Source organism: Rhinatrema bivittatum, chromosome 5 (genome assembly GCF_901001135.1).
Source record: "Rhinatrema bivittatum chromosome 5, aRhiBiv1.1, whole genome shotgun sequence".
NCBI classification, from domain to species: domain Eukaryota; kingdom Metazoa; phylum Chordata; class Amphibia; order Gymnophiona; family Rhinatrematidae; genus Rhinatrema; species Rhinatrema bivittatum.
Window position 1 is genome coordinate 354,728,241 of NC_042619.1, and position 27,934 is coordinate 354,756,174.

The 27,934-nt window shown below is 41.5% G+C and overlaps 1 protein-coding gene across 1 annotated transcript in view; it reads left to right on the plus strand.

Annotated features, from left to right (window-relative positions):
• TUBGCP3 (tubulin gamma complex associated protein 3) overlaps nt 1-27,934 on the plus strand; it is a 208,751-nt gene that overhangs the window by 149,634 nt on the left and 31,183 nt on the right. The window contains exons 18-19 of the mRNA XM_029604687.1: nt 26,725-26,813; nt 26,970-27,101. Coding sequence (XP_029460547.1) covers nt 26,725-26,813; nt 26,970-27,101 — 221 coding nt within the window. The remainder of the gene's footprint in view (nt 1-26,724; nt 26,814-26,969; nt 27,102-27,934) is intronic.

Consider the following 27,934-nt stretch of genomic DNA (forward strand, 5'->3'; position numbering starts at 1 on the left):
TGAAAGATCTATCAGAGGAAAATAGGATAAATCATAAGCATTGGCAAGTTAAATGTAAGACATTGATAAGACAGGCTAAGAGAGAATTTGAAACAAAAGTTGGTGGTAGAGGCAAAAACTCATAATAAAAACTTTTTAAAATATATCCGAAGCAGACAGTCTGTGAGGGAGTCGAATGGACCATTAGATGATCGAGGGGCACTTAGAGAAGACAAAACCATTGCAGAAAGACTAAACAAATTCTTTGCTTTAGTGTTTACTGCAGAGGATGTTGGGAAGATAACTGTTCCAGAAACGGTTTTCAAGGGTGATGATTCAGATAAACTGAACCAAAGGGCGACCAAAATGATAAATGGCATGGAACGGCTGCCCTATGAGGAAAGGGTAAGGAAGTTAGGGCTGTTCAGTTTGGAGAAGAGACAACTGATAGGGGATATGATAGAGATCTACAAAATCATGAAAGGACTTGAACAAGTTAATGGAAATCGGTTATTTGCTCTCTCAGATAATAGAATGACTAGGGGGCACTCCATGAAGTTAACAAGTAGCTCATTTAAAACAAATCAAAGAACATTCTTTTTCACTCAACGCATAGTTAAGCTCTGGAATTCATTGCCAGAAGATGATCGCATCAGTAGCATGGGATCTTCTTGGTGTTTGGGTAATTGCCTGGTACTTGTGACTTGGATTGGCCACTGTTGGAAACAGGATGCTGGGCTTGATGGACTCTTGGTCTGACCCAGTATGGCATATCTTATGTTCTCATGTTCTCAACATAATTATAAATGACCTAGAATTGGGAACAGTGAGTAAAGTGATCAGATTTGCTAATAATACAAAATCTTTCAAAGTTGTGAGAAATTGCAAGACTGATAGACTGAGCATCCAAATAGCAGATTAGCGCAAAGTGCATCACTTTGCATACGAGTGCAAAGTGACGCACTTAGGGGTCGATTTTAAGAACAGCGCGTGGCCGTCCATGTGTGCATGGTTCCCGGCACGCGCACATGAATGCACAGATTTTAAAACATGCACGTGAATATGTTATAAAATCTCATGGTGATGCCCACATGCATGACTGATTTAAAAATTTGCATGATCAGGGGAAGTGAATTTTCCGTAAATACACTCGGCGACGCAATTGAGCCTCCCCCAGTTCCCTCCCATTCCGCTCCTTAATTGGGACCTTCCCTACCCCCCTGCCTAACCATCCTTCCCTTTCCTCTCTCCACCCCTACCTACCTACCCAAAATGTTTAAATTTTACAACTACCCTGGGGCAGAAGTATTTTCCACGCGCCGGCCAGTTGCCGGCGTGTGCTTCCCTAGAACAGTGGCTAAAGGCCGCTGTCCCGCCAGCCCTCCCCTTTTTCAGGGCCTGGCACTTGTGCATGGCTGGGCCCATTATAAAATGCACAAGGCGCGCACAAGACCCGGCCACGTGCATAAACCCCGGTATTTGCATGCATGGCCCTTTGAAAGTTTGGACATTAGAGAAGAGCAACCCCAATTGTAGCTGCAGATTGCAGGGTTCCACACTGGGATTGACCACCCAGGAAAGGAATCTAGGCATCATTGTGGATAATATGTTGAAATTTTCTGCTCAGTGTGTGGTAGCAGCCAAGAAAGCAAATAGAAGAATTAAGAGAATAATTGAGAATAAAATATAGAATATCACAATACCTGAGCACTGCTGCATAGTGTGACCGCACACTGACAATTGTGTGCAATTCTGGGTACCACATCTCAAAAACGATTTAATGGAATAAGAAAAGGTACAGAGTAGGGTAACCAAAATCATAAAGGAAATGAAATGATTCCCTTATGAGGAAAGGCTAGAGCTCTTTAGCTAGAGAAAAGATTACTGAGAGGCGATATGATAGAGGTTTTTAAAAGAAGGAATGGATTGGAATAAGTAAATGTGAATCTGTTAACTCCTTCAAAAAGTACAAAGACTAGGGGACTTGCAATGAAGGTATTACATAATACATTTAAGACCAATAGGAGACAATATTTTTTTATTCAACATATAAATAAACTATGGACTTCATTGCTGGAGGATATGTTAAAAGCTGCAAGTGTAGCTGGGTTTAAAAAAAAAAAAGCTTGGATAAGTTCATGGAAGAAAAATCCATGAAAATCTACTGCTTGCTTAGTCCTGAGATGAGCAGTATGGAATCTCTCAACCACCTTTTGGGATCCTACCAGGAACTTATCTGGATTGGCCTCTATTGGAAACAGGATACTGGGCTTAATGTACCTTTGGTCTGACCCAGTATGTCAAATCGTATGTTCTTATTTAAACAATATAAAAATTAAAAATGAACCAAATGCAAAAATCTACTTTTCATCAAGTGAAGTCATATAAGTTACGAACCTTTAACTGTGAAACATCACTTTTGTTTTGGATTGAAATACAGTTCAACCATCCTTTTATATTTTCTTGAGTAAGTCTTTGTTTTTTGAATATGAGTTTATGCTGAAAATGCCCCGAGTATTGCACAGAAAATATGTGTGCATATTTTGGACACATGGTAACAGACCCAAAAGGGTTTCAATTAGTACAATTTGAAACTTGTGAGCAGTAGTACCAGTCGAGGTTTCTATGAATTGAAATTAATGCCATCTCTGTCAATTGTGGACACCAGCAGTTGCAGACTGCCAATACACATCCAGGTCTTTGTAGGTGGTTTGCTGTTAGCCTAATAAGTAGGTGGAAGAACCTTTGTATAAACATTTCCCTTTAGAAGAGTTTCATCAAACCTTCAGGAATTATATCAGAATCTTTTGTTTTATTTAATAGATCTTTGAGAGGTCAGACATTCTGACTTTTTTTCTCTATCCATTCCAACTTCACCCTTCCCTTCCTGTTCCTTTCAGGACAGGAGGGAGAGGGGATGGAACAGGAGGGGAGGGACTGGATTAAGGAGCAGAGTGCCTCATTTCTGCTTTGCTCTGTCTGCACCAGCCTCATCCTCACTCCCTCCCCTCCTGTTTCCTGCAGGCTGCTGGTGATGGGATGAGCTGGAGCAGGAAACAAAGAGCTGAGACTGAAGGCAGATACCCTGTAGCTTTCTTCAGATGATTGAATTAGGAGGTGGGTCGCCTCACGTGTGTTCATTGTATTTTAGATTGTAACATATGCAACAGGCTAATTATGTGGTTTCTCTGGGATCACAGAATTGCAGGAACCTGGGTGCACTGGTTATACTTCTCCTTATGCAACCTCACATCCCTCTAGCTCTGGTTGCCTTATCACACAGTTTCTTTACCTTGAGATCATCAGTTCTCACAGGACAAGCAGGATGGTTGTCCTCACAAATGGGTGACATCGAGGATGGAGCCCAACCACGGAAAACTTCTGTCAAAGTTTCTGGAACTTTGACTGGCCCCTACTGGGCATGCCCAGCACGGCACCAACCCTGCAGCCAGCAGGGGTCCCCCTTCAGTCTTCTTTTTTCTGCGCAGCAGTAGCCACGTGGTTAAGGAGCTCTTACCACATTCCTGACAGGAATTTCTTCACGAACTTCTTTGAAGTAAAATTCATCCCACAGGGGTCCCCCCTCTATCTAAATTTAGCCCGCGGTACTTCAGTAAGTTTTTTGCCGTTTTTCGCCGATTACCGTTGAGTTCGGCCCTCGCGGCCTGCTGGCCGTCGACCGTCCCGCGGCTAAATTTTTGGTTAATGGCCATGGCGTCGGGGTTCCGTCTGTGCCCAGACTGTACACGCACCATGTCTATCACAGACCCTCACAGAGTCTGTGTATTATGTTTAGGGAGTGAGCATGATGTCCTGACTTGCACCAAATGTGCCCTTATGACACCAAAAGGTCGCAAAGCCAGAATGGAGAAGATGGGACTCCTGTTCCATGCTCACACTCCGCCGTCCATCGCATCAACGTCCTCGGAACCGGCACCGTCGAAGTCACACCATCGTCGGCAACCTCCCGGTGACCGTCTGCCATCGACGTCTCCACGACCATCGACTCCCGTCCCTTCCTCCGAGGATCGTGGGGATCGGAGGGAGAAGCATCGTCATCGACATCGCAAGTCTCGGACTGTCGAGGAATCGAAGTCATCGACCTCGGTACCATCCGAGCCTCCACCGAAGAAGTCTCGATCAGAAGCGGCACCGACCACTTCTGTTTCTGAGACACCGAGGCAACCCTCACCCCATCGGGGTTTGGGATCCGTGATTCCACCGGTGACGGTGGTCCCTCCAGCTCAGCCTCAGCCTCCCTCTTCCGCGGAGCCGGGTATTGTTACCCCAGGTCTCCAGGAAGAATTGGACCGGCTGGTCCAGGAGGCCATCGACAAAGCGATGCAACGGTTCCAGATTCCTTTGGCACCGACTCCGGCACAGAGAGTGGAACCAGTCACCAACCCGATTCCAGCAGCGCTGGCACCCCTGCTCGCCCGGATGGAAGCGCTCATGACCGCCCTTCCACCGGCGATACCTGGGTCACCGACAGCACCGGTGCGCTCCCTGATGCCAATTTCATCTGGTAGAGAAACACCGTATTGAATTCCTCCTTCGGGAGTGGTTCCATCGATGCCGTGTCGTCCCTCGCCACCAATACATTACTCCGGGGCGATACACACATCGGCTCCATCGATGCCTTTGATGCCGGCACCGATGCCTCCGAAGGTATTTTCGATGCCCCCAGTGATTCCTTCGGGTTTCTCGGAGCCTCAACCGGGGCCTTCAGGTATCCAACCCCCTCATGGTCCTACAGGTCAGCAACCTGACCCTTATGACACCTGGGGTAATGATACTTCCACAGATACCGATGATTTACCTTCACCACCCTCTCCTGCTGAAAGCAGAAAGCGTTCTCCCCCTGAGGACCTCTCTTTCACCAATTTTGTGAAGGAAATGTCGGAATTGGTCCCTTTTCAGCTTCAATAGGAGCAAGATGACAGGCACCAAATGATGGAGTTACTCCAATTTCTAGATGCCCCAAAAGTCATCACTTCCATTCCAATTCATCAGGTTTTTCTGGACCTTCTAAAAAAGAATTGGGAAACTCCTGGATCTGTTGCTCCAGTAAACAAAAAAGCTGACTACTTACCTGGTACAGTCAGCACCTGGCTTTCAAAATCCTCAGCTAGACCACCACTCTGTGGTAGAGTCAGCTCAAAAGAAAGCTAAAAGAATAAAGCCATACTCATCCATACCTCCTACTAAGGAAAACAAGTTCCTAGATAGTATAGGCAGAAGAGTATACCAAGGGGCCATGCTCATTTCCAGGATAGCTTCTTATCAGCTGTATATGACCCAATACAACAGGGCCATTTTCAAGCAGATACAAGAATTTTCAGATACCTTACCAGAACAATTCCAACAACACCTTCAAACCCTCTTACTTAAAGGATTTGAAGCTGGAAAGCATGAGATAAGAACATCTTATGACATCTTCGATGCTTCCACTAGACTGTCTGCTATAGCCCTCTCAGCAAGACGCTGGGCATGGCTTAAGTCTTCTGACCTTCGCCCGGAGGTTCAGGACAGGCTCTCCAACCTGCCCTGTTTAGGGGATAATTTGTTTGGTGAGCAAATTCACCAAATAGTTGCTGAATTAAAGGATCATCACGAGACCCTTAAACAGCTCTCATCAATTCCTTCTGACTTCCCTTCTAAACAACCATTTAAGAAGGAACCTAAAAAGTCATTCTTCCGTCCACGGAAGTACTATCCCCCACAAACCAAGTCTAGGTCAACGAGGCCGTATCAAAAGCCTCAGCCTCGCCAACCTCGAAAGCAAAAGCTCACAACAGCTCCGCAACCAGGCCCTGCGTCGGGGTTTTGACTTTCACTTAGAGAGCAGATGCCTAATCCCTCTACCAAACATACCAGTAGGAGGTTGATTAAGCCACTTTACAGAAAAATGGCATCACATCACCACAGATCAATGGGTGCTAGCGATAATTGCACAGGGTTACCATTTAAACTTCCTAACTCTTCCTTCAGACTCTCCACCTCTGCAAGCGTGAAGACTTACCGACCACTCTGTTCTTCTAGAGCAGGAAGTTTCCCTTCTCCTCCAGTCAAACGCTATAGAACCCGTTCCTCTCTCGCAACAAGGACTAGGGTTCTATTCCAGGTACTTTCTGATCCCAAAAAAGTCAGGAGAACTTCGACCAATCATGGACCTACGGGCTCTCAACAAGTACCTTCACAGAGAAAAGTTCAAGATGGTAACCCTGGGCTCGCTTCTCCCTCTGCTGCAAAGAGAGGACTGGCTCTGCTCTCTAGACCTGAAAGACGCTTATATCCACATTGCGATAACTCAGGCTCATCGCAAATACCTCCGACTTCTAGTAGGCCAAAACCACTATCAATACCGAGTGCTCCCATTTGGCCTAGCATCCGCACCACGCGTTTTCACCAAATGTCTTGTAGTGGTTGCAGCGTTCCTCAGGAAGGAAGGTGTCCATGTCTACCCCTACTTGGACGATTGGTTCATCAGGGCCCCAACCCAGCAAATCGCTCGGTCTTCCCTGACCCTGACAATTCGAACTCTAATTTCTCTAGGATTTCTTGTCAACTACGAGAAATCCTACTTACTCCTATCTCAAACCTTATCCTTCATTGGAGCAGACTTGGACACCTTACAGGCAAAAGCCTTCCTTCCTCATCCACGTGTTCAAACCCTTGTGTCCCTAGCTTGCCAGTTGCAGTCTCAAAGTACAGCAACAGCTCGCCAATTCCTCATTCTGCTGGGGCACATGGCCTCCTCAGTTTATGTGACTCCAATGGCCCGTCTGGCCATGAGAGTCATGCAATGGACTCTGAAATCACAATGGCTCCAAGCCACTCAGCCTCTGTCGACCATTGTCCGCATCACCGATGCACTCAATCTGTCTCTTGCCTGGTGGAAAGATCAATCCAACCTCCTACAAGGCTTGCCCTTTCATCCACCAGATCTTCAAATAATTCTCACCACCGACACTTCCAATGTCGGCTGGGGAGCCCATGTAAACAGTTTATAAACCCAAGGATTCTGGTCTCTAGAGGAAGCCATCACCAGATAAATTTCCTGGAGCTTCGAGCAATCCGATACGCTCTCCGGGCTTTTCAAGATTGCCTATCAAATCACATAATCTTGATTCAGACAGACAACCAGGTGGCCATGTGGTACATCAACAAGCAGGGAGGCACAGGCTCCTTCCTTCTCTGTCAGGAAACTGCGCAGATTTGGGCAGAAGCCCTCTCCCGTTCCATGTACCTCAGGGCCACCTACTTGCCGGGGGTAGAAAATGTCTTGGCAGACCGGCTGAGCCGTGTCTTCCAACCACAGGAGTGGTCACTCAGTTCCTTGGTAGCGACCTCTCTTTTCCAGAAATGGGGTTATCCCCACATAGAGCTCTTTGCATCCCCCTCAGAACCACAAAGTGGCCAATTACTGCTCTCTCATTCGGACTCAGCACTCTCGGCCCAGGGATGCATTCTCCCTCACGTGGACAACCGGTCTGCTTTATGCATTCCCTCCACTTCCTCTTCTGTCGAAGACTCTTGTGAAGCTATGTCAGGACAAGGGAACCATGATCCTGATAGCACCGCACTGACCACGCCAAGTGTGGTTTCCCATACTCCAGGATCTCTCCATCCGCAGACGCATTCCCCTGGGAAAGGACCCGCATCTGATCACTCAAAACGACGGATGCCTCCTCCATCCCAATCTCCAAGCCTTGTCCCTGACGGCATGGATGTTGAAAGGTTAGTCCTTCAACCACTTAACCTTTCGGATTCAGTTTCTCGTGTCCTCATCGCTTCACGAAAGCCTTCCACAAGAAAATCTTACTCCTATAAATGGAAAAGGTGCACATCATGGTGCACTTCTCAGTCCCTTGATCCCCTTTCCTGTCCAATTTCTAAATTTTTGGACTATCTTTGGCATTTGTCAGAATCAGGTCTAAAGACCTCTTCCATTAGAATGCATGTCAGTGTGGTAGCTGCCTTCCATAAAGGTATCTGGGGTGTCCCTATTTCAGTACAACCCCTTATAACATGCTTTCTTAAAGGTTTGCTCCATTTGAAGCCACCTTTACGTCCTCCGGCCCCATCTTGGGACCTTAATCTGGTTCTTGGTCGCCTTATGAAACCACCTTTCGAACCTCTTCACTCCTGTGACCTTAAATATCACACATGGAAAGTGATTTTCCTTTTGGCTATCATTTCAGCTCGCAGGGTTAGTGAGTTACAGGCCCTAGTTACCTATCCGCCTTACACTAAACTCCTGCAGGACCGGGCGGTACTCCGCACTCACCCTAAATTCTTACCTAAGGTAGTTTTGGAGTTTCATATTAATCAATCCATCATACTACCTATTTTCTTTCCCAGGCCCCACTCCAACTCCGGGGAACAGACTCTGCATACCCTCGACTGTAAACGAGCTCTAGCTTTCTATCTAGACGGTACAGTTGCCCACAGGAAGAGCACTCAATTATTCGTCTCTTTCCATCCTAACAAGTTAGGGCAACCTGTGGGGTAAGCAGGCTCTTTCCTCCTGGTTGGCGGACTGCATCTCTTTCTGCTATCAGCAAGCTGGCATTCCCTTTCAAGACCGTGTTAAGGCACACTCTGTGAGGGCCATGGCGACTTCAGTAGCACACCTTTGATCGGTGCCGCTTCCTGACCATCTGCAGGGCTGCTACCTGGAGTTCTCTCCATACATTTGCAGCCCACTACTGCTTGGACAAAGCTGGAAGACAGGATTCCATCTTCGGCCAATCTGTCTTGCGTAACCTTTTTCCAACATGACGTACCAACACCCTTCCGCCTACCCGGTGGGGTGCGGATGTCCTCTACCAAATTCCACCCTAGTTGTTGTGCCTGTTGCAGGCCGTTGGGTACTTTTGGTGCACGTTCGGACATCCTCAGCTCTGTACTCACCCATTTGTGAGGACAACCATCCTGCTTGTCCTGTGAGAAAGCAAATGTTGCTTACCTGATGTAACAGGTGTTCTCACAGGACAGCAGGATGTTAGTCCTCACGAAACCCACCCGCCGCCCCGCGGTGTTGGGTTCGTTTTCTTATGTTATTTTTCAGCACTGCCTGTAGCTTTGAAACAAGACTGAAGGGGGACCCCTGCTGGCTGCAGGGTTGGTGCCGTGCTGGGCATGCCCAGTAGGGGCCAGTCAAAGTTCCAGAAACTTTGACAGAAGTTTTCCGTGGTCGGGCTCCATCCTCGATGTCACCCATTTGTGAGGACTAACATCCTGCTGTCCTGTGAGAGCACCTGTTACATCAGGTAAGCAACATTTGCTTTCTCACCGTTTTAACCTTTCAGTCAAGCAGTTAGAAAAAGGGTCTAAAACCTTCTTCCTTGAATGTTTAGATAGCAGCTAGTTCCTGTTACAAAGGGCAAATCAAGAAAGTGTTGGTCGCTTCCCACCCAGTTTTCTGTCGCTTCTCCATGGGGTTCAATGTATTTATTCCCCTTAGAACCATGTTTTCTTGGTGGGACTGTAATCTAGTTTTCAGAGCACTGGTGTTTTACCCATTTGAGCTGCTTAAGCTTGCCTTCCTGAAGGACCTCTCATTGTGGAGGTTTTCTGGTCACTGCTCCACCAGATGTCTTTCAGTGGTGCAAGCATTTTCTTGCAGAAACCCTTACCTAGTGTTTTTGACGGGATGAGTCTTGTTCCAACTAGCTGTCTCTTACTTAAGGTTGAGTTGGCCTTCATCTAAGTTCCTTTCAGCATTTGCTGAAGGAAGATAGTGTTGGCAAAGACTGTATCCTTTTTGGCTGTTAATCATATTCTCCTTAGTTGTCTGAAGTCATGAATCCATTTTAGAAGCCTGATAGGTTGTTTTGTTTTAGAGGTCTTGCAAGGTGAGTCAGCTTTTGAGATGTCTTTTTCCAAATGGATTAAAGAAATAATTTTGACAGCCTATTTATGAAAGGGTTGGAAGGTTGAAGAGTGCTTTCGTACTTACTCCTCAAGGTTGCAAGCTGCCACTTAAGCCAAGGCTTTGGCTCTCAATCCATAGGACGCTGGTATGGTGGCCATTTGATGTTCCTTATGTTCTATAATGGAACACTTCAGGCTGGATTTCAAGCCAAGGAGGAAGCCTGTTTGGGGGACAGGCATCTTCAGAATAGCCCTGTCTTCTCCCCACCCCTGTCAAAATGGGCTTGGGTACATGTCTAGACTGGTGTGTAGCAGGATGATACGGAAGGAGAAATTTAGCCCTACTTGCTAACTTCCTTTCCTTGCATCCTGCTACACCAGCCCAGGACCTACCCAATAAGGCAGTGGCTGTGTTGTCTTCGGTTTTTAAGTTTTGGGTCTTGCAAGAGGTTTGCTCATTCCCTGTGGTGACAGCTCAAGAATTGCCTGCCTCTAATGCTGTTGCTCTTCTCCCTCCCATTCCCAGAGTGGCTTGGAGAGGAAGCATTATCGCATGGGCTGTAACCGCATTCTAGAAAAAGAAATTTTCAATTTTTTTAAATTCATTAAAAGTTTTATTACCTTATGCTTCATATCGAATTTACACTTATGAGCGTGCCTTAAATTTGGTTGTTTACAATTTCAGATTTTTATTTTTCCTATATTTGGATCTGAACTGTCTTTTAGTTTTCACATCTGCTTACCTGTTTGGAATAATCTGATGTATATGGCTTTATAGTAGATCCCTTCCAGTTTGGAATCTATTTATATACCCTTTGTCAATACAATGTGAACATTTCTTCGTATGTAAGCTGTCCCACCCGATGCAGTCCATGCGAAATATGGTTCTGTGTTGGGGGACCGATTGTTAAATAAATAGTGCTATGTACACATCTTTAAAGCAAGATTGCTTCTTTATTGTGCTTACCTATGGACCATATGCAAACCTTTTCCACAACACACCTGCTCTGTTGATGAAAAAATGTAAAACATTTTGAATGTAAGTGCTATGTGATTACATTTATTTATTTATTGGGTTTTTATATACCAGTGTTTGGCATTACCGTCACATCGGTTTACAGCAATGTACTTGGAATACAACATTAACAGCAATAATATCAAAAAACACAAAGTAAGTAAAATCATAAAACTCAATAAAATAATGTTAATAGCAATAAAGGCAATAAAACTCTATACACCTAAGATTAAACACTATTATGTTACAAAAGAAATAAGTAAAATAAATATAAATGGATAAGAACTAAACGATAGCAATAAAAACAAAATAGATAAATAATTTAATGTAGGGTTTCTGATTTTAGGTTTTAAACAATGAACCCTGATAAAACACTCCGATGCAAAAAACAAATGTGTGTTAGCTAAACACTGGAAAAACACAACTTCCCTTACTCTTTCACTTCTCATTTTCTACCCTGGATTATCAACAAGTTTTTTGTGCCTTTTGCAGACTGACGACTCCTCAGCTGCACAAATATATGTATTTGATTCAGTTGGAATAGGTACCCAACAGTAATACCTGAACTGCAAAAACACATTTTGGTACTCCCCAAAATCCCCTAATTAGCTGGAAAATAAACACCTAAATTTACAATTTATAAACCCCTAAAATCAGAAGCCCTTATGGTAAGCACTATTTTCTGTGTCTGTTCATTTAACTCATGTATTAGATACAGGGTGTGACCCAGAGAACTGTGAAACCCTGTATTTTAAATCCCTAGTGAAAGTTTTAGACAGTGAAATTGGACTGAAGCTTGTGTAGCTGAGACAATGTGTGCTGTGAGCAGTGTTGCCAGGTAGTTATAAAAAAAAAAAAAAAAAGCGCGCTTTGCTGAAAAAACAAGCCTAAAACATGCGAGATTTAAACTATTTTTATTAGAAAGTATTTATGCACAGAAAACACTTTAAAAAATACTTTGTGAATGAAATGGAGGAAAACATTCATACCTCTCACAGTTAACTAAAAAAAAAAAAAAAAGGTCTGACAATCAATGACAACAGCCAGTGCTTCTTCATCCTCTGTATTGTCACAATACATATTTTCATTGAATCGCTTCGGCTTATTACTGAAGGTGGGACAGCAGATACCCTGGCGTCTCATTACATAACATACTTGCAATATTGCTGAAAGAGTTGCATTGGCCGTCCGGTTTCTTGTCTTGGACTTAATTACATTTACTTGAGAGAAGACTCTCTCAACATCTGCATTACTCAGAGGCAGTGATAAGAGCAACGAAGCAATTAATGCCAGATCCCCATATGCATGTTTACCACTAGCATCTCCTCACATTGTAGTGCTGGTAGCAAAAGTACAATTACAAAATAGGTAATAAAAATGTAACTATTAGTAAGAAATGAATGCATTAAAGGAGATCATTTACTGTTTATTACAAAGCTTAAGTATATACATACTTACTATTGTATATTCCCACACTATGGTAGATAATTCATGGAAATGGCTGCAAAACTTTAACACACACGAAAAATAAAGATTATGATAATACCATCTGACACAACTGGAACAAAATAAATTAAACTGCATCAGTAAGTGCAGAAGAAATCACTATCAAAATCCAAGCAGCTTAGATGTTCATGTATTAAGTAAAATTAAGAATTTTACTTAATACATGAACATCCGTTCCCCTTGATCACAAGATACTGCAGTAACTTCAGCCAGATAGGCTATTCTTCTAAAATAATTTTTATTGCAGTAGTAACATAACAAATAGTAGGCACAATGTACAGAAACATATGTCTTAGAAGTCACTACATTTTTACTTTGCTTTTTCCCCTACCCTTTTGAACAGGTTCTCACCCCAAATACAAAGCAGTTCCCGTTTCATACACCATTCATACCTTCCATACATACCACACTCACATTCTTGTTTGCCCATCCTTTCATCTTAAATTCCTTATTGTCTCTTGCAGATACAGGGTTGTTTTATTTCTTTTAAAACAGAAGTAGCAATTACTCAAGAAGAAGTTTTCACTGAGCAACTAGAAATACGTGTGGTGTTCCAGTCAGTTGAATATCCCAGGCCAAGAGATGGTTTTTCATTTCATTTTAGCCAGTTATAAAAGTTCCTTTAAATGTCAACATATTGAGAAGTCGCCCAGTGTTTTAGCAAAGTGAGGCCTGGATTTATCAAAATGCGGTAAGTACCGCATGCGATAGCAAAAGGGGCATGTTTTATGCTAATATAGCATTTATTGCAATTTGCACCCCTCTCTCTCTCTCTCGGCTCTGGACCCTTCAATTCACCTGAAATAGGCCTTACGGGAGACATCGCAAAGGGCGATGAAACCTTACCGCACGGTCACGGCAGCTATCGCACTGCTTATCGCAATTCAAAGATGTGTAGTTAAAATCGGCGTTAAGGCTGTGCGATAGCTCTTCGCAGACAGGCTAACCCAGCCCACTCTCCGCCCCTAACTCCTCCTATTTTTGGAGTTTGCATCGCACCATACGATATGGTGCTATCGCATGCGTTAAACACGTTTTCACATGCAGTAAGGGCCTATCGCATGTGTTAACGGGGCTTTTCGCATGCGATAAGCCCTTAACGCATGCGAAAACGCCTTATCGCATTTTGATAAATGACCCCCTTAGTGTTCAGCCATTCAATCTGCATTGCTTAGATCATTTTCCCCTGCTATTGATCAAAAGTGGGAAGCCCCTCAGTCAGCCAGTGGAATAAAATGCATTTACATGCTAGCACCATAGCTAGGTAGCCAACTTTAGTAACATCGAGTGGATGTTTCACAGTGCCTGGAAATTTTCCCAGCAGCATTGTTTTACCAATAGGAGGTTGTGGACCTTTTGTCGCACCCTGTCCCAAAAGTATGCAGCACTGGGCATGACACAAAACTGTGCAGTAGGGTACCAGCTTCTATATCACATTTGGGTGCATTTGGGAGATGATGTAATCTTCATCTTAGGTCTTCTGACATCATCAATGTATGCAAAGTGAAGCAACTTAAATTTCATTTCCCTCAAATCTGAGTCCTTAAACTATTAATAGATTATCTTAAAACTTTTCTTGATATCATCAGGGGAAATTGTTTCTTCTAATAAAGAAGACCAATATGCGCTCTAGGCAAGGGTTGTAGTTGAAAATGGCCCTTGCACAATTTATGCCATCCTGAGATCAAATTTGCTTTCACCCTTTTGCACATCTGTTACAAAAGAGGATGTGAATGGAAAAGCTTCTTCAGGCCAGACCACCGATGATAAATAATGTCTAGTTTGCAGAAAAACAAAAAATTGAGAGGGAGGAATCTGGTGGGCTTTTTGCAAGGTCTCGAAAGCAACACAGGTAGAACTATCTTCCGTATCTAAATCAGAAATCCCACGTTTCTTCCAGTAACAAAATATAGGCCCATAACGTATACCAGGCGTAAAGTCTTTGTTACCAGTAAGAGCCTCATTCTTTTTGCAGTCATCCCCATGCTAGTGAGCTGGTTTTAGCAAGGTGTTGATAGTCACGAGCTTCAGCAACTACTTGTCCGAGGTGTAAAGTAGGTACATACCATGTTTTCAATTAAACTTCGCTCCATATTTGTATGTATCTGAAAACCACTCATCCAGGAAACACAATTGACAAGCCACATTGTAATATCTCAAATCGAGGAAGTCTATCCCCCATATTCTTTTCCACCCATTATTTTAGAACAGCTAATGTGGGCTCCCTTCCCATTCCAGATAAAAGTAATAAATGACAACCTCAGTCTTTTAAAATCCTGCACCCGAAGCTAGCAGGGAAGCTTTATTTTTTTTTTAAACGTTTGGGAAGAATCACCATCTTAACCAATAGCATGTCTCCCCAGTAAAGATAGAGGTAGAGTTTGCTTGGATTGGAGCTGTAATTGGACATGTGAAAAAACATCTGCAAAATGGCAAGCTTACATGGGATCCACACTCCCAAATACTTAATTTCTCCCACAGGGTCGCTATATTTGAATTAAGTGCCAGTGCCTCCAACTTGCTAAAGTTTATTTTTAAGCCCACAATCTTCTGAAATTTAGAGAATAGATCAACTATTATAGGTATGCTATATTTTGGTTGACGAACAAATAATAAAATATCATCAGTGAACATAGCCATTTTTAATTGGTTATCCCCTACCATCAACCCATAACAAGTCTTCTCTTCTCTTAAAAGGATAGACAATGGCTCAACTGCCAAAATAAATAAAAAGGTAAGAGGACACCCTTGCTTTACCCCACATTGCAGTAGAAAAGAAGGGGGCAATACACTATTCAAGAGAATCTGGGTGCTGGCATTGTTATACATTACTAAGAGCCAACTCATCAAGGTTTCATCAAAGCCATACTGGGTTAATAACCCAGAACATGAACCTCCAGGCCAGCTAGTCAAACACCTTTTCTACGTCTAAACTCAAGACCAAGGCATCACACCAGGGTGACCTTTAACAAAACCAGTTTGATCATCATGAATCAGACCAGGGAGGACCACACTAATGCCTGGATTTTTAAAAGGTTACGTGTGCCGGAGCATCAAGGAGTTGGGCGGGCAGGGGGCGGGGCAGGGCTAGAGGCCCTCGGCACAGTGGCTATTTGCTGCTGTACTGGGGGTAGTGCGTGCCGGCAGACACTACTTGCCTCCAAGCAGGCACATCAGGTAAAATAAAAATTGGGGGGGGGGGGGGGGGGGGTAGGTTAGGGTTAGGGAGGCAGGAAGGTTAGGGGAAGGGTTAGGTAGGTCAGGCTAGGGGAAGGGTTAGGTAGGTCAGGCTAGGGGGTAGGGAACGGCAGAAGGCCACGGGCGTCGGTGCATGCAAGTTGCACAATTGTGCATCCCCTTGCGCATGCCGACCCCCAATTTTATAACATGCACGCGCATGTTATAAAATTGTGCACCAGGTAGCGCACGCACATGGACGTGCATGCACAACTTTATAAAATCTACCCCTAATTCTACCAGCCAAAATCGCAGCTAAGATCTTTAAGTCCACATTTATAGGAGAAATGAGTCTGTATGACCCAACCTTTAAGTGTCCTTTCCTTTCTTTGGTAATACAACTGTCTGCTGGGAGAGATCTTAATTATGGTATTAAAAAAAACGCAGCTAGAAAAGGAAATATAGACAGCCAGATCTTAAAAAATTCAGTCCGAGCCCGTCAATCACTGCTGCTTTACCTAATTCAAGATTTTGGATCACCCGAAAGATTTCTTCCTCTCTCACTGGTCTATTTTATCTTTCAGCTTTCTCTGGGGACAGCTTGGGCCATTTAAAGTTTCTAAAAAAAATAAATATTTCTCCGACATCCACATACCAAATTTTCTGACTGTAAAGTTTCGGATATTTAAAAAATCTTTTGGTGATATCCTCTGAAGATTGCATATATTTTCCTTGTTTGTCTTTTATACCTGCAATGTACGATTTGGGGCCTTTTATGCTTATTAAATTAGCTAAAAGCTTACTAGATTTATTACCGTAACGATAGAGCTGATATTGGGAAAAATCGGAACGATTTGGTTGCTCTCTGAAAAAGGTGATTTAATGCTTCGCGAGCTATGTCAACCTCTTTTATTTTGTTCTATAATGTGCACAACATGCTTAGCTTGTGCTTCTTTTAGTATTTTTGTCATTCACAAAATAGCATTCCTGATCCTGTTGTTTTTCGCTAAGTAAGCTCTTATGTGGCCTCGCATCACAGACTTCCCAGAATCCCACAGAGTTAACTTCAAAATTTCTGGGTTAGAATTTATATTCACGAATTCAGCCCATTTCTCTCTTAAGTTTAGACATTATCATCGTAATACAAACCAGGGTGCATGCGCCAGGAGAAAGGTAAATGTTTACGATAGCCTAGCGCCAATACTAGAAAAACTGGAGCGTGGGCTGAAATGGAGATAGTTCCTATGGTGGATCCACAGACACCTGGGAATAAATCTTCTGAGATTTAAAAAATAATCTAAGGGTCCTCCAAATGTCTAGCAAGCCTATTTCTTTGTTTGCAAAATTAACCCCTAAATCTTCAGAACTACATTTGGAGGTAGACTTAACAGGCTTGCAATCTTCTCTACTATTTGCAACCACAGTGAAATCACCTGCTACAATTAACATGTAACCTGAGAGAGTTAACAAATTTGCCACAATTTCCTTGAAAAAAAGACTGAGAAAACATATTTGGGGTATACAAGTTGAAGAGAACCTCTTTATGCTGGTATAACATGCAAGCACGATAATATACCGGTCCGTCAACATCCTGTATCTGACTCTCCACTTGGAATGGCAATTACTTGTAAGTATAGTCACCCCTCTCTGCCTGCTAGAAAAAGAATACCAGCATTGTCCCACCCAATCCCTTTTTAACTTCGTATGTTCAGTATCGTTCAAGTGTATCTCCTGAAGAAAGACAATTTGGGATTTTGACAGTTTAAACATAGGAAAAGCTTCCTATGCTTGATTGGTGAGTGGATTCCATCGACATTGAGAGTTAGCAGACAAACCCTTACTCTGGTTTCAGTGTAACAAAACCAATGTCAAATTTGTAACAACTTCAATATCCCAATCAGGGGGGCCTCCCAGATGCAACCCCCCCCCAAGCATATAGTCCCATTGTACCCATTTTCATTTGAAATTGAATTGTACCCCTTATTACCTGTGTCCACTTCCAAATCATAGCTTCTACATTCACCCTTACACACCACTTCACACACATTTCCCCCCTGCATGCATACAACCTTCCCTGAGATCCTCTGCAACACTCTGTGTTTGCCTGCTCCAAGGAACCATAATCCCTCTCTTTCTCTCACACCCTTAGAGGATTGTGTCCTTTGACGTCTCCCCCAGTTGCCCACAGTAGTGCTTGTCTGCCCATCATCTATCTCCCTACTGGGATGTTAAATAATTCTTCATTTACCACTGTAAGAATATCCGTATCAAAAAGGAAAAAAAAAACACCTCCTTGAAAAAGTTTTATATAAAACTTGAACTGGTTTCTTGCCCCAGGCTTCTCTTCGACCACCCTTTGCTGGTCACAACACCCTAGTTAATAATAGCTTGGGACAGCATTTGGATTTCAGGCAGAATATGGTTATTGTCCGTTATGTGATATTTTTTTTTCCATTAATATTGTTTTGTGCAGATGATGTGTACAATGTTTACTTATACAAGCTCTTCTATTTTGCCTCCTCTGCAGTGAACACAGTCTCTCAATAGGGTGGTATCTTCACAAAAAAACATTGCACAGCATACTGGGCATTGGGCCAGCAGACTGGTTGTCATGAACCTTTAGTGCAATTATGAAATAACTCAACTTTAAGAACTGCATAGTAAGGCATGTTTGAAAGAATATTGATGTTGCTTCCCTCTCACACATATGCTCTATTTCACATTGTAGGAAGCACTAGCAGTTTCCGGCCAATGCTGGCAATGATGCTAGGAATCTCTTAGCTTCATCTTTTTTTTTTTTGAAAAATATAGCACTTTATTTCCATCCTGGACATGAAGTCTAGCTGGGAATAACAGCGAAAATCGGATACCCCTTTGATACAGCTTCGAGCAATACCCTGACTTCTCCTTACGCTGGGCAGCCACGTGCACCGAGAACTCATTGAAAAGGAGTATTTTATTTTGGCCTCTATATTCAGCAGTGTTCTGTTGTCGGTATGCCCAGAAGATTTTTGTCTTGAGTCCAATTAAGTATCTGCACCATCATTTGTGGCTTATCTTCCGAGTCTCGAGGTGGGCCCAAGCGGTGCACGTGCTCGCAGTGCTGGCAATCTCCGGCGAAGGGAAGGCTCAAATATTCGGGTATTGTATAACTCTTCCTCATGGAGCGATTCTGGGAGCCCCACAATTTTAATATTGTTTCGACTGCTTCGGTTTTCTTGCTCTTCTTTCTACCAGCGCCACATTTTTTTCCCGCAACTCAGCAATGTGGTGTTCAGCATCCATTAGCCAGTCGTCATTTAAGGAGATCTGTTGTTCTGCTAGGTCTAATAGTTTCGACTACCCTTCCAAGCCTCCATTTATGTCCTCCACTGCTGCTTGTATTTTGATCAACCACTCATCCAGTACTGCTTGCACACTTTTGGAGATTTGTTGTAAAACCTCTGAAAGGCTGGCCAGAGTTTTGTCGGCACTGTCGTTCCCTGCCATTTTTACCTCTGCCTCTCGGCCCAGTCTTGGCACCTTCATGCTCATACCCTCAAGCGATCACTTTTACAAACAGCAATTTCAGTGGTACGGCTATATTAGGAGTAAGTATAGATTCGCTTGACAACAGTTGGGAGATCCTAAAAGTGCATTGAAATATATATATATATTTTTTTAAGGGAAGATTCACGTGGCTTAATTATGATGAAGCCTTTAGAGAAAAAATGGCAGATAACGCGACTGTTTCATGGGGGACCCAAGATACCAAATTATGGTTTACCTATATGACTAGAGTAGGTCTTTAATTGGCTGAAGGCAGTCATTCCAATAGATAATAGTTTTTTGCAGGGATTCTGTGATCGGGATAAGGATTTGTATGTCATCCGCATAGAGGTAATGGGTAAGCTTAAGGTTTGCAAGTAGTGGCAGAGAGGGAGGAGGTATATATTGAAGAGGGTGGGTGAAAGTGAAGATCCTTGAGGGACTCCTTGGTCTGTAAGATGGGATGAGATTCCTTTTTGTTAATCCTCACTTTATAGAACCTATTGTTCAGGAAGGACCGAAACCAACTGAGAGCTGAGCCTTTGATGCCTATGTTGGCTAGATCTATAAGTATTGTGTGTTTTACCGTGTCAAAAGCTGCGGACAAATCTAAGAGAACAAGCAGGTGGGATTGTTTTTTCTCCAGGTTTACGAGGATGGAGTCCGTGAGTGATAGTAGGAGAGATTCGGTGTTTAGGGATTTGCGAAAGCCGTACTGAGCTGGATATAGAATGTTATGATCTTCCAGATATTCTGACAGGTGCTTGTTGACAATTTTTTCCATCAATTTGGCAATGAGAGGTAAGTTTTCGATTTGACGGAAGTTAGCTGGGTCCAATGGAGAGGCGTTTGGTTTTTTTAGTAGATTGGATTGCCAATTTTAACTGGTTAGGTACTAAACCTTGAGATAGAGATGTGTTGTTAATTTCAGAAATTGGTTTAGAGATGAAATAACATGAAAGGGAGACCTCCGGTTTGAACTGTGAAATGCTCAACCCAAAGGTACTGCAAAGATATGTAAGAGCTGTATAAATTCAGCTCTACCTGCGGAGCAGTTTGTAAATTATTTATTGTGTAAAATAAGTCAGATCACTTTGGAACCACAGGTTTTGGAAGAGTTTGCCATGTCACAGAGAGGGGAGAGGTCATCCTTGAAGCGCGTTCACCCATGGTTCACTACAACAACTGATTGACCTCAGAGTAAAGAAACCCTACGATCATGTAGGATGCCTTATGACCATATGGTTACATATGGTATGATTTACATTTTAATGTAAGAATGTCGGTATATAAAAATTCTAAATAAATAAATCTATCTTACCCATTTTGCTTATTTGGTTAAGAATAAGGAAGTTGTTAGTTAAAAAATTAAAGCAACTTTGTGCCCACCACAGCAAGTGCAATTTTACAAATCACCTGCTAACCGCCAGTGTGAACTTTCATACCAGAGTTAGAATGTCATACCAGTGGACATTTTAGGCAAAATTGAAAACAAAACTAGTTGTCAGCAAAAGGCAAATAGAAATTTGTATATGCACTTACCCAAATCAGACAAATTGTTGCTGGATAGACTGTATGGTCCTGTTGGTCTCTATCTGTTATCATTTCTGGTTTACTGTGAAACCCATCAATAGTGTGATGTTAGCAAAGAATGAAACTGAAAAGTATTTCCATTAATTAAAAAAAAAAGTATTTTAGAAGGGGTAGGCTGAACAAGGGTCTCTGGTAAGTGTTCTATATATTTAAGGGACTGAGGAGTTATCCAAGTTACAATCAATTAGTTACTCAGGAGATAGTGGACCAACTATGATAGCAGATGTGACATTTCTTAACATAAAAATAAGTTCAGTATTGTCATATTATTTACAAACCCTGCAATATACTGTTTGCTGAAGTTTTTCAGTATTGGGGGGGAAAAAAGTTTTTCTTTTGCCTGAAATTTTGACAGGTATGGTATGACTCTCATATAACAGTGTAACACTTTTTAGAAAGTATTTGTTTTTTAATTGATGTTTATGTGAGAAAAGTATTTGGGGAAAAAAAAATCCACATTTTTTTTTCTGCTCTTTTGCAAGCTTCAATATGGCTTAAAATTTTAAAACCAGATTTTGCATTCCATTAGAGATTACACCAGTGCTGGCAGCTTTGCTATTTTCAGATATTTGTGGGCTTAAAATCAACTTCTGCAAAAATGAATCTATGGCATACTCATGTGTGCACAATATGAATGCAGGTAGCAGGAATTTTTCACTTTATTGACTTGAATATTACTATCTAGGATTATGCACTTGATTAGAAATGTATATTGTCATGATTTTAAAGGTACTCTTAAAATTCAATATCTACTTAACTTTTTTTGTCAAAAATTTGTTTTTTTCTAGAAAATTTGGCAGATATGGTATGTGGCAGTCTTCATCAATCTGTAAAATATCCAAAATCTTATTTGTGCAGTTTTTGAGACAGAAAAGCATTTAAATCTCTTGAAAAATGTTCTGACTGTAAAGATGTTGGATATTAAAACCATATTTTATATTTATATGTGGACTTGCCTGTGATAAAGAAATACGGAATCCAACTTTCTACCCATCTTCTGTATTTGCTTTGGCAATGGAATGTAAATGGAATAGAAAATAGCACCTGTGTGTGGAATACTGCGAATTTTAACCTGGCAAATAGTTGTTAGTAGCTGAAATTTCCTCCAAACAGCCTTTGGAGGGCAGCAGAGAATCACAAACAGCAATAAAAGATGAGTTTGTCTTTATGTATCATTGATGCCCTAAAGAATAACCTGAAGAATTGTTTGCTTACACGATTAAATTAGATAGGAGTACTATAGGATAAAGTAGCCATATTAACAAAATGAAGGACTCGTTCATTAAGCCACGTTAAGTCATTTTTATGCAGTAAATTTCCTAATGAAGGAATAACCTGAGGTATTTCACTGTAAATGGATGCTAATCAGTTCATAAATATCCTAAACGATGCTGTTCAAATAATGCGGGTGGCTGAAGTAGTTGCAAGCCATGTTATTTGACCTAAAGTTAGCTACAACTCGGTTTGTAGCTCACTTCCCCTTAGGTGCATAGGGATATTAACGTATGTCACGATGCTTCTGGGAGTCTGTCTTAAAGGGACAGATAGCCCCAAAAAAGGCCCCCCCCCCAAAAAAAGAATTAGAAAAAAACCCCAGGGGGTCTCCATAGACCCCCGCCGTTTCACCTCCCCCCAACCCCAGTCTCCTTGGAGGCGAGCCATTGTCAAAAAAAAAAAAAAGAAAAATATCAACAGCAGGTCCCACCCCCTCAATCCCTTCCCTTCATAAAAAAAATTTTGGGCCCCCCCCCCACAGAGGTCAGGGCCCCCATCCCTCCCTAGACGTTTACCTTATTAAAATTTCCTTATTGGTCCAGTGGGGGCCTGGAGTACCCCTAGTCTCCGGGTCTGGTTTCTTCCTTTTTTTCAAAATGGTGGCTCCCTGGCCTTTGTCCCTTTCATGTGATGGGGATAAGACTGGGCGGTGCCATTTTAAAAAAAAAATGGAGTCTGCAGGCCTGGAGCTTGGGGGGCTCTCTGGGCTCCCACTAGACCACCAGGACAATTTTTGTGAGTAAGGGGAGTATCTAGAGGAGTGGGGGCCCCGTACGCCAGTGGCCAGAATTTTTTTTTATATGAGGCTGGGGGTACGGGGCTGGTGCCGATAATAAAAATTTATTTTCCTTTATTTTGACAATGGACAGCCTCCGGGGGTGGCAGGTTGGGACAAGGGTTCTATGCAAACCCCTGAGGTTTTTCATTCCTTTTAGGGGAGGGGGCTTATTCTGGGCCATCAGCCCCTTTAAGCGATGGCAGCCTCACAGTCCCAGAACTGCCATAGCATGATCTTTGGAAGGCATTTACCAATGTGATATTTTTTCCTGTGGTATTTAAACGTGAGGCAAAATATCACAGGAATCACAAAGTGGCAGAGCCCATTAACACAGCTTTGTGACTCCCATGGTAGTTTCCCCTCTGTTTAGTGAATAAACCCCTAAATAAAAGATGATGTAATTGGCAGTTAATCCAAATGTAATTAGGATTCCCTATGGGGGAGCGTTTTTTCTGATTTCTATTTCACTTCTGGGGAAATTAGTTGTTTTTGAAATTTCTTACTATTTAGCTACTCTCACCATTATGAATGATAATGTCAGTCTAATTGATCATTGCTTTAACTAATTTTTTCACTTGCATATTAAAAAACATTTTTTTTTAATGTTTTGTGTGAACCGTGCTTACTTTTTTGGTACTATCCTTTTTTGTCATAATTCCAAGAACAAGAAACTATTTGAGAGACATGAAAGACAATTTTTAGGAATTTTTCATGAATGGGTTTATATCAGTTCAATCTTAAAATTCAGTAATTCTAACATTGACAGCACTTTCTGATATAGTATGATTGCCTACTACACTATATAGACAGGGACCTCTGTATATTCTCTTCACAGCCTCAGGCACTGAGGTTTGTGTCATGTGAGTGGATAACCTGAAGAATGGTATTATGCCTATAAATTTAGATCATATTCAAAGTTGAAGTTAAAACAATGTTTTAATATAGTAAGTCATTTGTGAGAAAATAATAGAAGCATGCCTAACTACAAGGTAGCAAAAGGAAATTACTCATGGGTCTGTGCATATACACAATGGAAGCCCTATGATCAATCTTATCATGCATTATAAAATGCCAAAAAAACACAAGAAATGCACCGTGCTCGTTCTTAAAGTAATCTGTTAAGTGAAAATGTCTCCTCAGTGAATTTTTTTCCATTTTAAAACTGATCAGATAAAGATAAAACATGTTATTTATTTATGTGAACTTCTTATATGCTGCCTATATTGATAACTATCATACTAAGTGGATTACAAATATCAAAATAAAATACCAGCATCATACAAAAAATACAGCATAAACAATATGTATCATAGTTAAAATAAATCAAGTTAAAAATACCTCAGAAAATAAAAGTTTTAACAGCTTTCCTAAATAACTTAAAATCAAATATGCCCCAGATCTCATCTGGCCAATTATTCCAGAGTATAGCTCCTACAACAGAAAGAGACCTTTGTCTAGAATCCTGAAAATGATGGCAGTTTCAAAATATTTTTATCGCAAGACCGAAGTGCTCTTCTAGGGACATAAAATTGAAACAATCCTATGTATAGCTTTAAATACAAAAGTTAAAATCTTTAATTTCTTTGCTCCACCTGAAGTCATTGAAGCCGCCAGAGCAGAGGAGTCACATAATTGCATCCTGCTGACTTTAACACCAATCTAGCCGCCGAGTTTTGAAGAAGCTGAAATGCTCGGAGCCTAGATTTTGGAATCCCTAAATAGACCGCATTTCTATAATCCAATGTAGTTAAGACAAAGGCCTGCCCAGTAGTCCAAAAATCAGTTAACTCAATCAAAGGTCTAAGATGCCCTAACTGTTTCAGTTTGAACTACCCAAGGGAAAGAATGGAGTTAGTCTGCTGCTTACAAGTCAAGTTTGAATCAAAATTAAAAACCCAAATTACGCACTTGATCCCAAAATTCAATATTAACCCCCCTCAATCATAATCCCAGACGTGGCTTCCTCGAATACCAAAGAAACTCTGTTTTAGAAAAATTAAGCACCAGAGCATTACAAGCTAGGTGAGAGACCTGCAGCAAAGTAGTCTGCACATCCCCAGACACATCAAAATACAACTGGATATCGTTAGCAAAACTTTAAAAAAAAAAAAAAAAGTAAAACGAATCCAACAAGTAACATAAAGGTAGTAATAAAGATGAAAAAGGATCAGGGCCAAAAGTGACCCTTGAGGCACTCCATCCAGTCAGACTCTTGGAACCCAATTCTAATCTGTTGCTTAGACTCAGACAAAAAGGAAGAAAACCAACAGAGAACACTTCCCGCCAAACCAAGCGATTTGATTCTGGAAAGTAAATTTCGTGATCTACCAGATCGAACGCAGAGGAAAGATCTAAGTAAATGGCAATCACCGCTTTTCCAGAATCAAGTGTTCTTAATAAATAGTCATTGACAGAAACCAGTACTGTTTCTGTACTATAAGTGGCTCTAAAACCATATTGGTTGGCATGTAATATTTTATTGTCCAATAAAAATTCTTTCAGTTGAACAACTGCTTTTTCTAGCAGCTTTCCCAATGAAATCACAGCAGAAATGGGCCTGTAACTCTTAGGATCACACAGAGGCAAATTATATCACTTTCTGATCGGACGAGCCATGGCTTTTTTCAAATTATCCGGTACCACTCCTTCCATAAGGGAAAGATTTGTAAGCTTGGTTAAACTATCTTAAAAAAATAAATAAATAAATAAATCATCCTGTAAAGATCGTATGATCCAGACGTGGCAGGAATCTAAGGGACAATTGGAGTTTTTCGATTGGGTTCGTTTCTGTTTTAGAAATATAATCAAAGTATCCCAAACCTTGCCCCCCCCCCCCCCCCCTCTTCGTGTCACATAATATATCTAAGACCGACTGAGCGGGTAAACTAGATATAGGATTTCCCATTTTGATCTTAAAATCTGTAAATGTTTGTGGAAAACTTTTACTGCAATCAGTCAAGTTATTAGGTTCCTGTAACAACTTATTAACCACATTAAACAGCTCAAAAGGACGAGTCAAAGATTGTTCCAGCTGTAAAGAAAAGAATGTCTACTAGCCATAAATAAAAATTGATATTCCTTATGAGCTGTTTGAAATTTAATACGATTATCTTCAATAGGTGTTTTCCACCAAATCTCTCTAAATTTTGAGATGCTTTTTCTTTACTATTTCCCCCGAACACCAAGGCACCCTCTTATATTTACAAATGATGGAACTGTTAGTCTGTTATACTCAGTAAATTCACATTACATATTTTTCTTATTGATATTTTTAAAAAGTATCAAATGTGACTCTTTAAAGGCTTCCTGATGTAATTATTTAATAGGTGAATCTTGTTGTGACCCATCAGATGCATTAGTGGAACATGCTGTATTTGTTTAGTCTTTGTAGCAGAAATAAAGAGCGAAGAACAGAATAACAGCTGCTTATAGGTAGACCTTCACACCTTTTGGAGGTTTTTTTAATCTCCTGAAGTAGAAAAGGCAGACTCTGAAGGCAGGGTAAGGAAGGGGTCAAAGGTTCCTATTTCTCTTGGGTGGCGAGGTCGGTTTGCAGCCCTTTAAAGAAATGTCATTTGTGTCTCCAAATAGCTGAGGTCGGTAAATGTTTCATGCTCAGTAGACAGAGTAATTGAGACACCTCTGAATAGGGAGCCAGTATTTGTTCAAGACACGAAGCTATTAAGGTGGAGATTTTCATATCTAAATATTGCATGCAAGCCTCCTGAGCTTCATTTTTATCTTTCAAACTTGAAGCAGAGGCTCTTGTGTTATGCTAGGTCATATATAACAGCAGTTGATTAAGTGTTTGGTTTGCATGGCATATAAAGTCATTAGAGTAAGATCTTTTGTTATATTCCACTCATTGACAATAATGAAATTCTTATGAAAACTTGGAACTGTCATAGGGAGAACTGTTTTTTTCCTTTAGAAATTTACTGTGTCAATTTCTCTGTTCTGATCTTTTGTGTTTAACTTTTTGAATTCTTTCCAGAGCTCTCTGGGGTGCTTCATCAGTGTCATGTGTTGGCATCAGAAATGGTTCATTTCATTCATCAGATGCAGTATTACATCACATTTGAGGTATGCATTAATCAGCTAATTTGTAATCTTAAAAGCCAGATTTAATCCCTGATTAAGACGGGGAAGGGAAAGGGGCTGAATTCTAAAGTTAAGAAAAAGAGCCCTCACTTCTGAAATATCCAGCAGCAATAATTCTGCTTTCTTATTTTCTGTTAGGTGCTTGAGTGTTCATGGGATGAGCTATGGAACAAGGTACAGCAAGCACAAGATTTAGATCATATCATCGCAGCTCATGAGGTGTTCTTGGACACTATTATCTCACGCTGTCTGCTGGATAGCGATTCCAGAGTAAGCCATTTCCATTTCTTCTAGCACTTATCAGTCTTGTGGGCTTGGCACTACTCAGAACCATAAATCTTTTCTCTTTTCTCATTTGTGGAAGCCCTTTATCCTTTATAGGGCACAGTCAATTAGTAGTTATAGGAAGGGAGCAATATCTCAGCAAAAATCAAGTTGTAAGATCAGTAAAACAATGGAATAACGTTAATAATCTCAGTTCTCCTTCCCATTTTTATGTGATGATGATATTTTTTTAAAACAATGCTGTAAATGTAATAAATATACTACTATTCATTTCTGCAGTGGTACTGGATGAGACACGCCCAGGTTTTTGCCTCTCCTTTTACCCTGGAAACCCCATTGTTAACTCGATTATATGCCCCACTCCCTGAAGATCATACAGATGGCTTTGCTATTTGCTTCAGCCATGAGACCTGGTCAAAGGCTTCCCCTGATGACAAGCAGGGACCGGGAGCCACCCTTACGGTTGACGTGACTCGTGTGAAAGGAGCAGAAACGTTTTCAGGACTTTCTAAGGAAGCTTTTTTTTAACTCGCACAGGCAGCTTCTCACACACCAGTGGACCTACCATTTATCAGTGGTTTACTTGTTCATCCTTGGGAAGGCACTTGCTGGGCCACGGAAACCATTTTTTTCCAATTTTTTTTTTTCCACCTATCCAGTCATATTTTTATTATGTTTCAGATTTTTTAAAATGTTGCCTTGTAATATCCTTAGGTATTTTGATTGCACTTAAGTTTATATATTTTTTGAATGCCACCATTTGAATTCACACAGATTTGGCTCCACTAAAAACTCTCAATGCTGGAAACCTGTTTTAT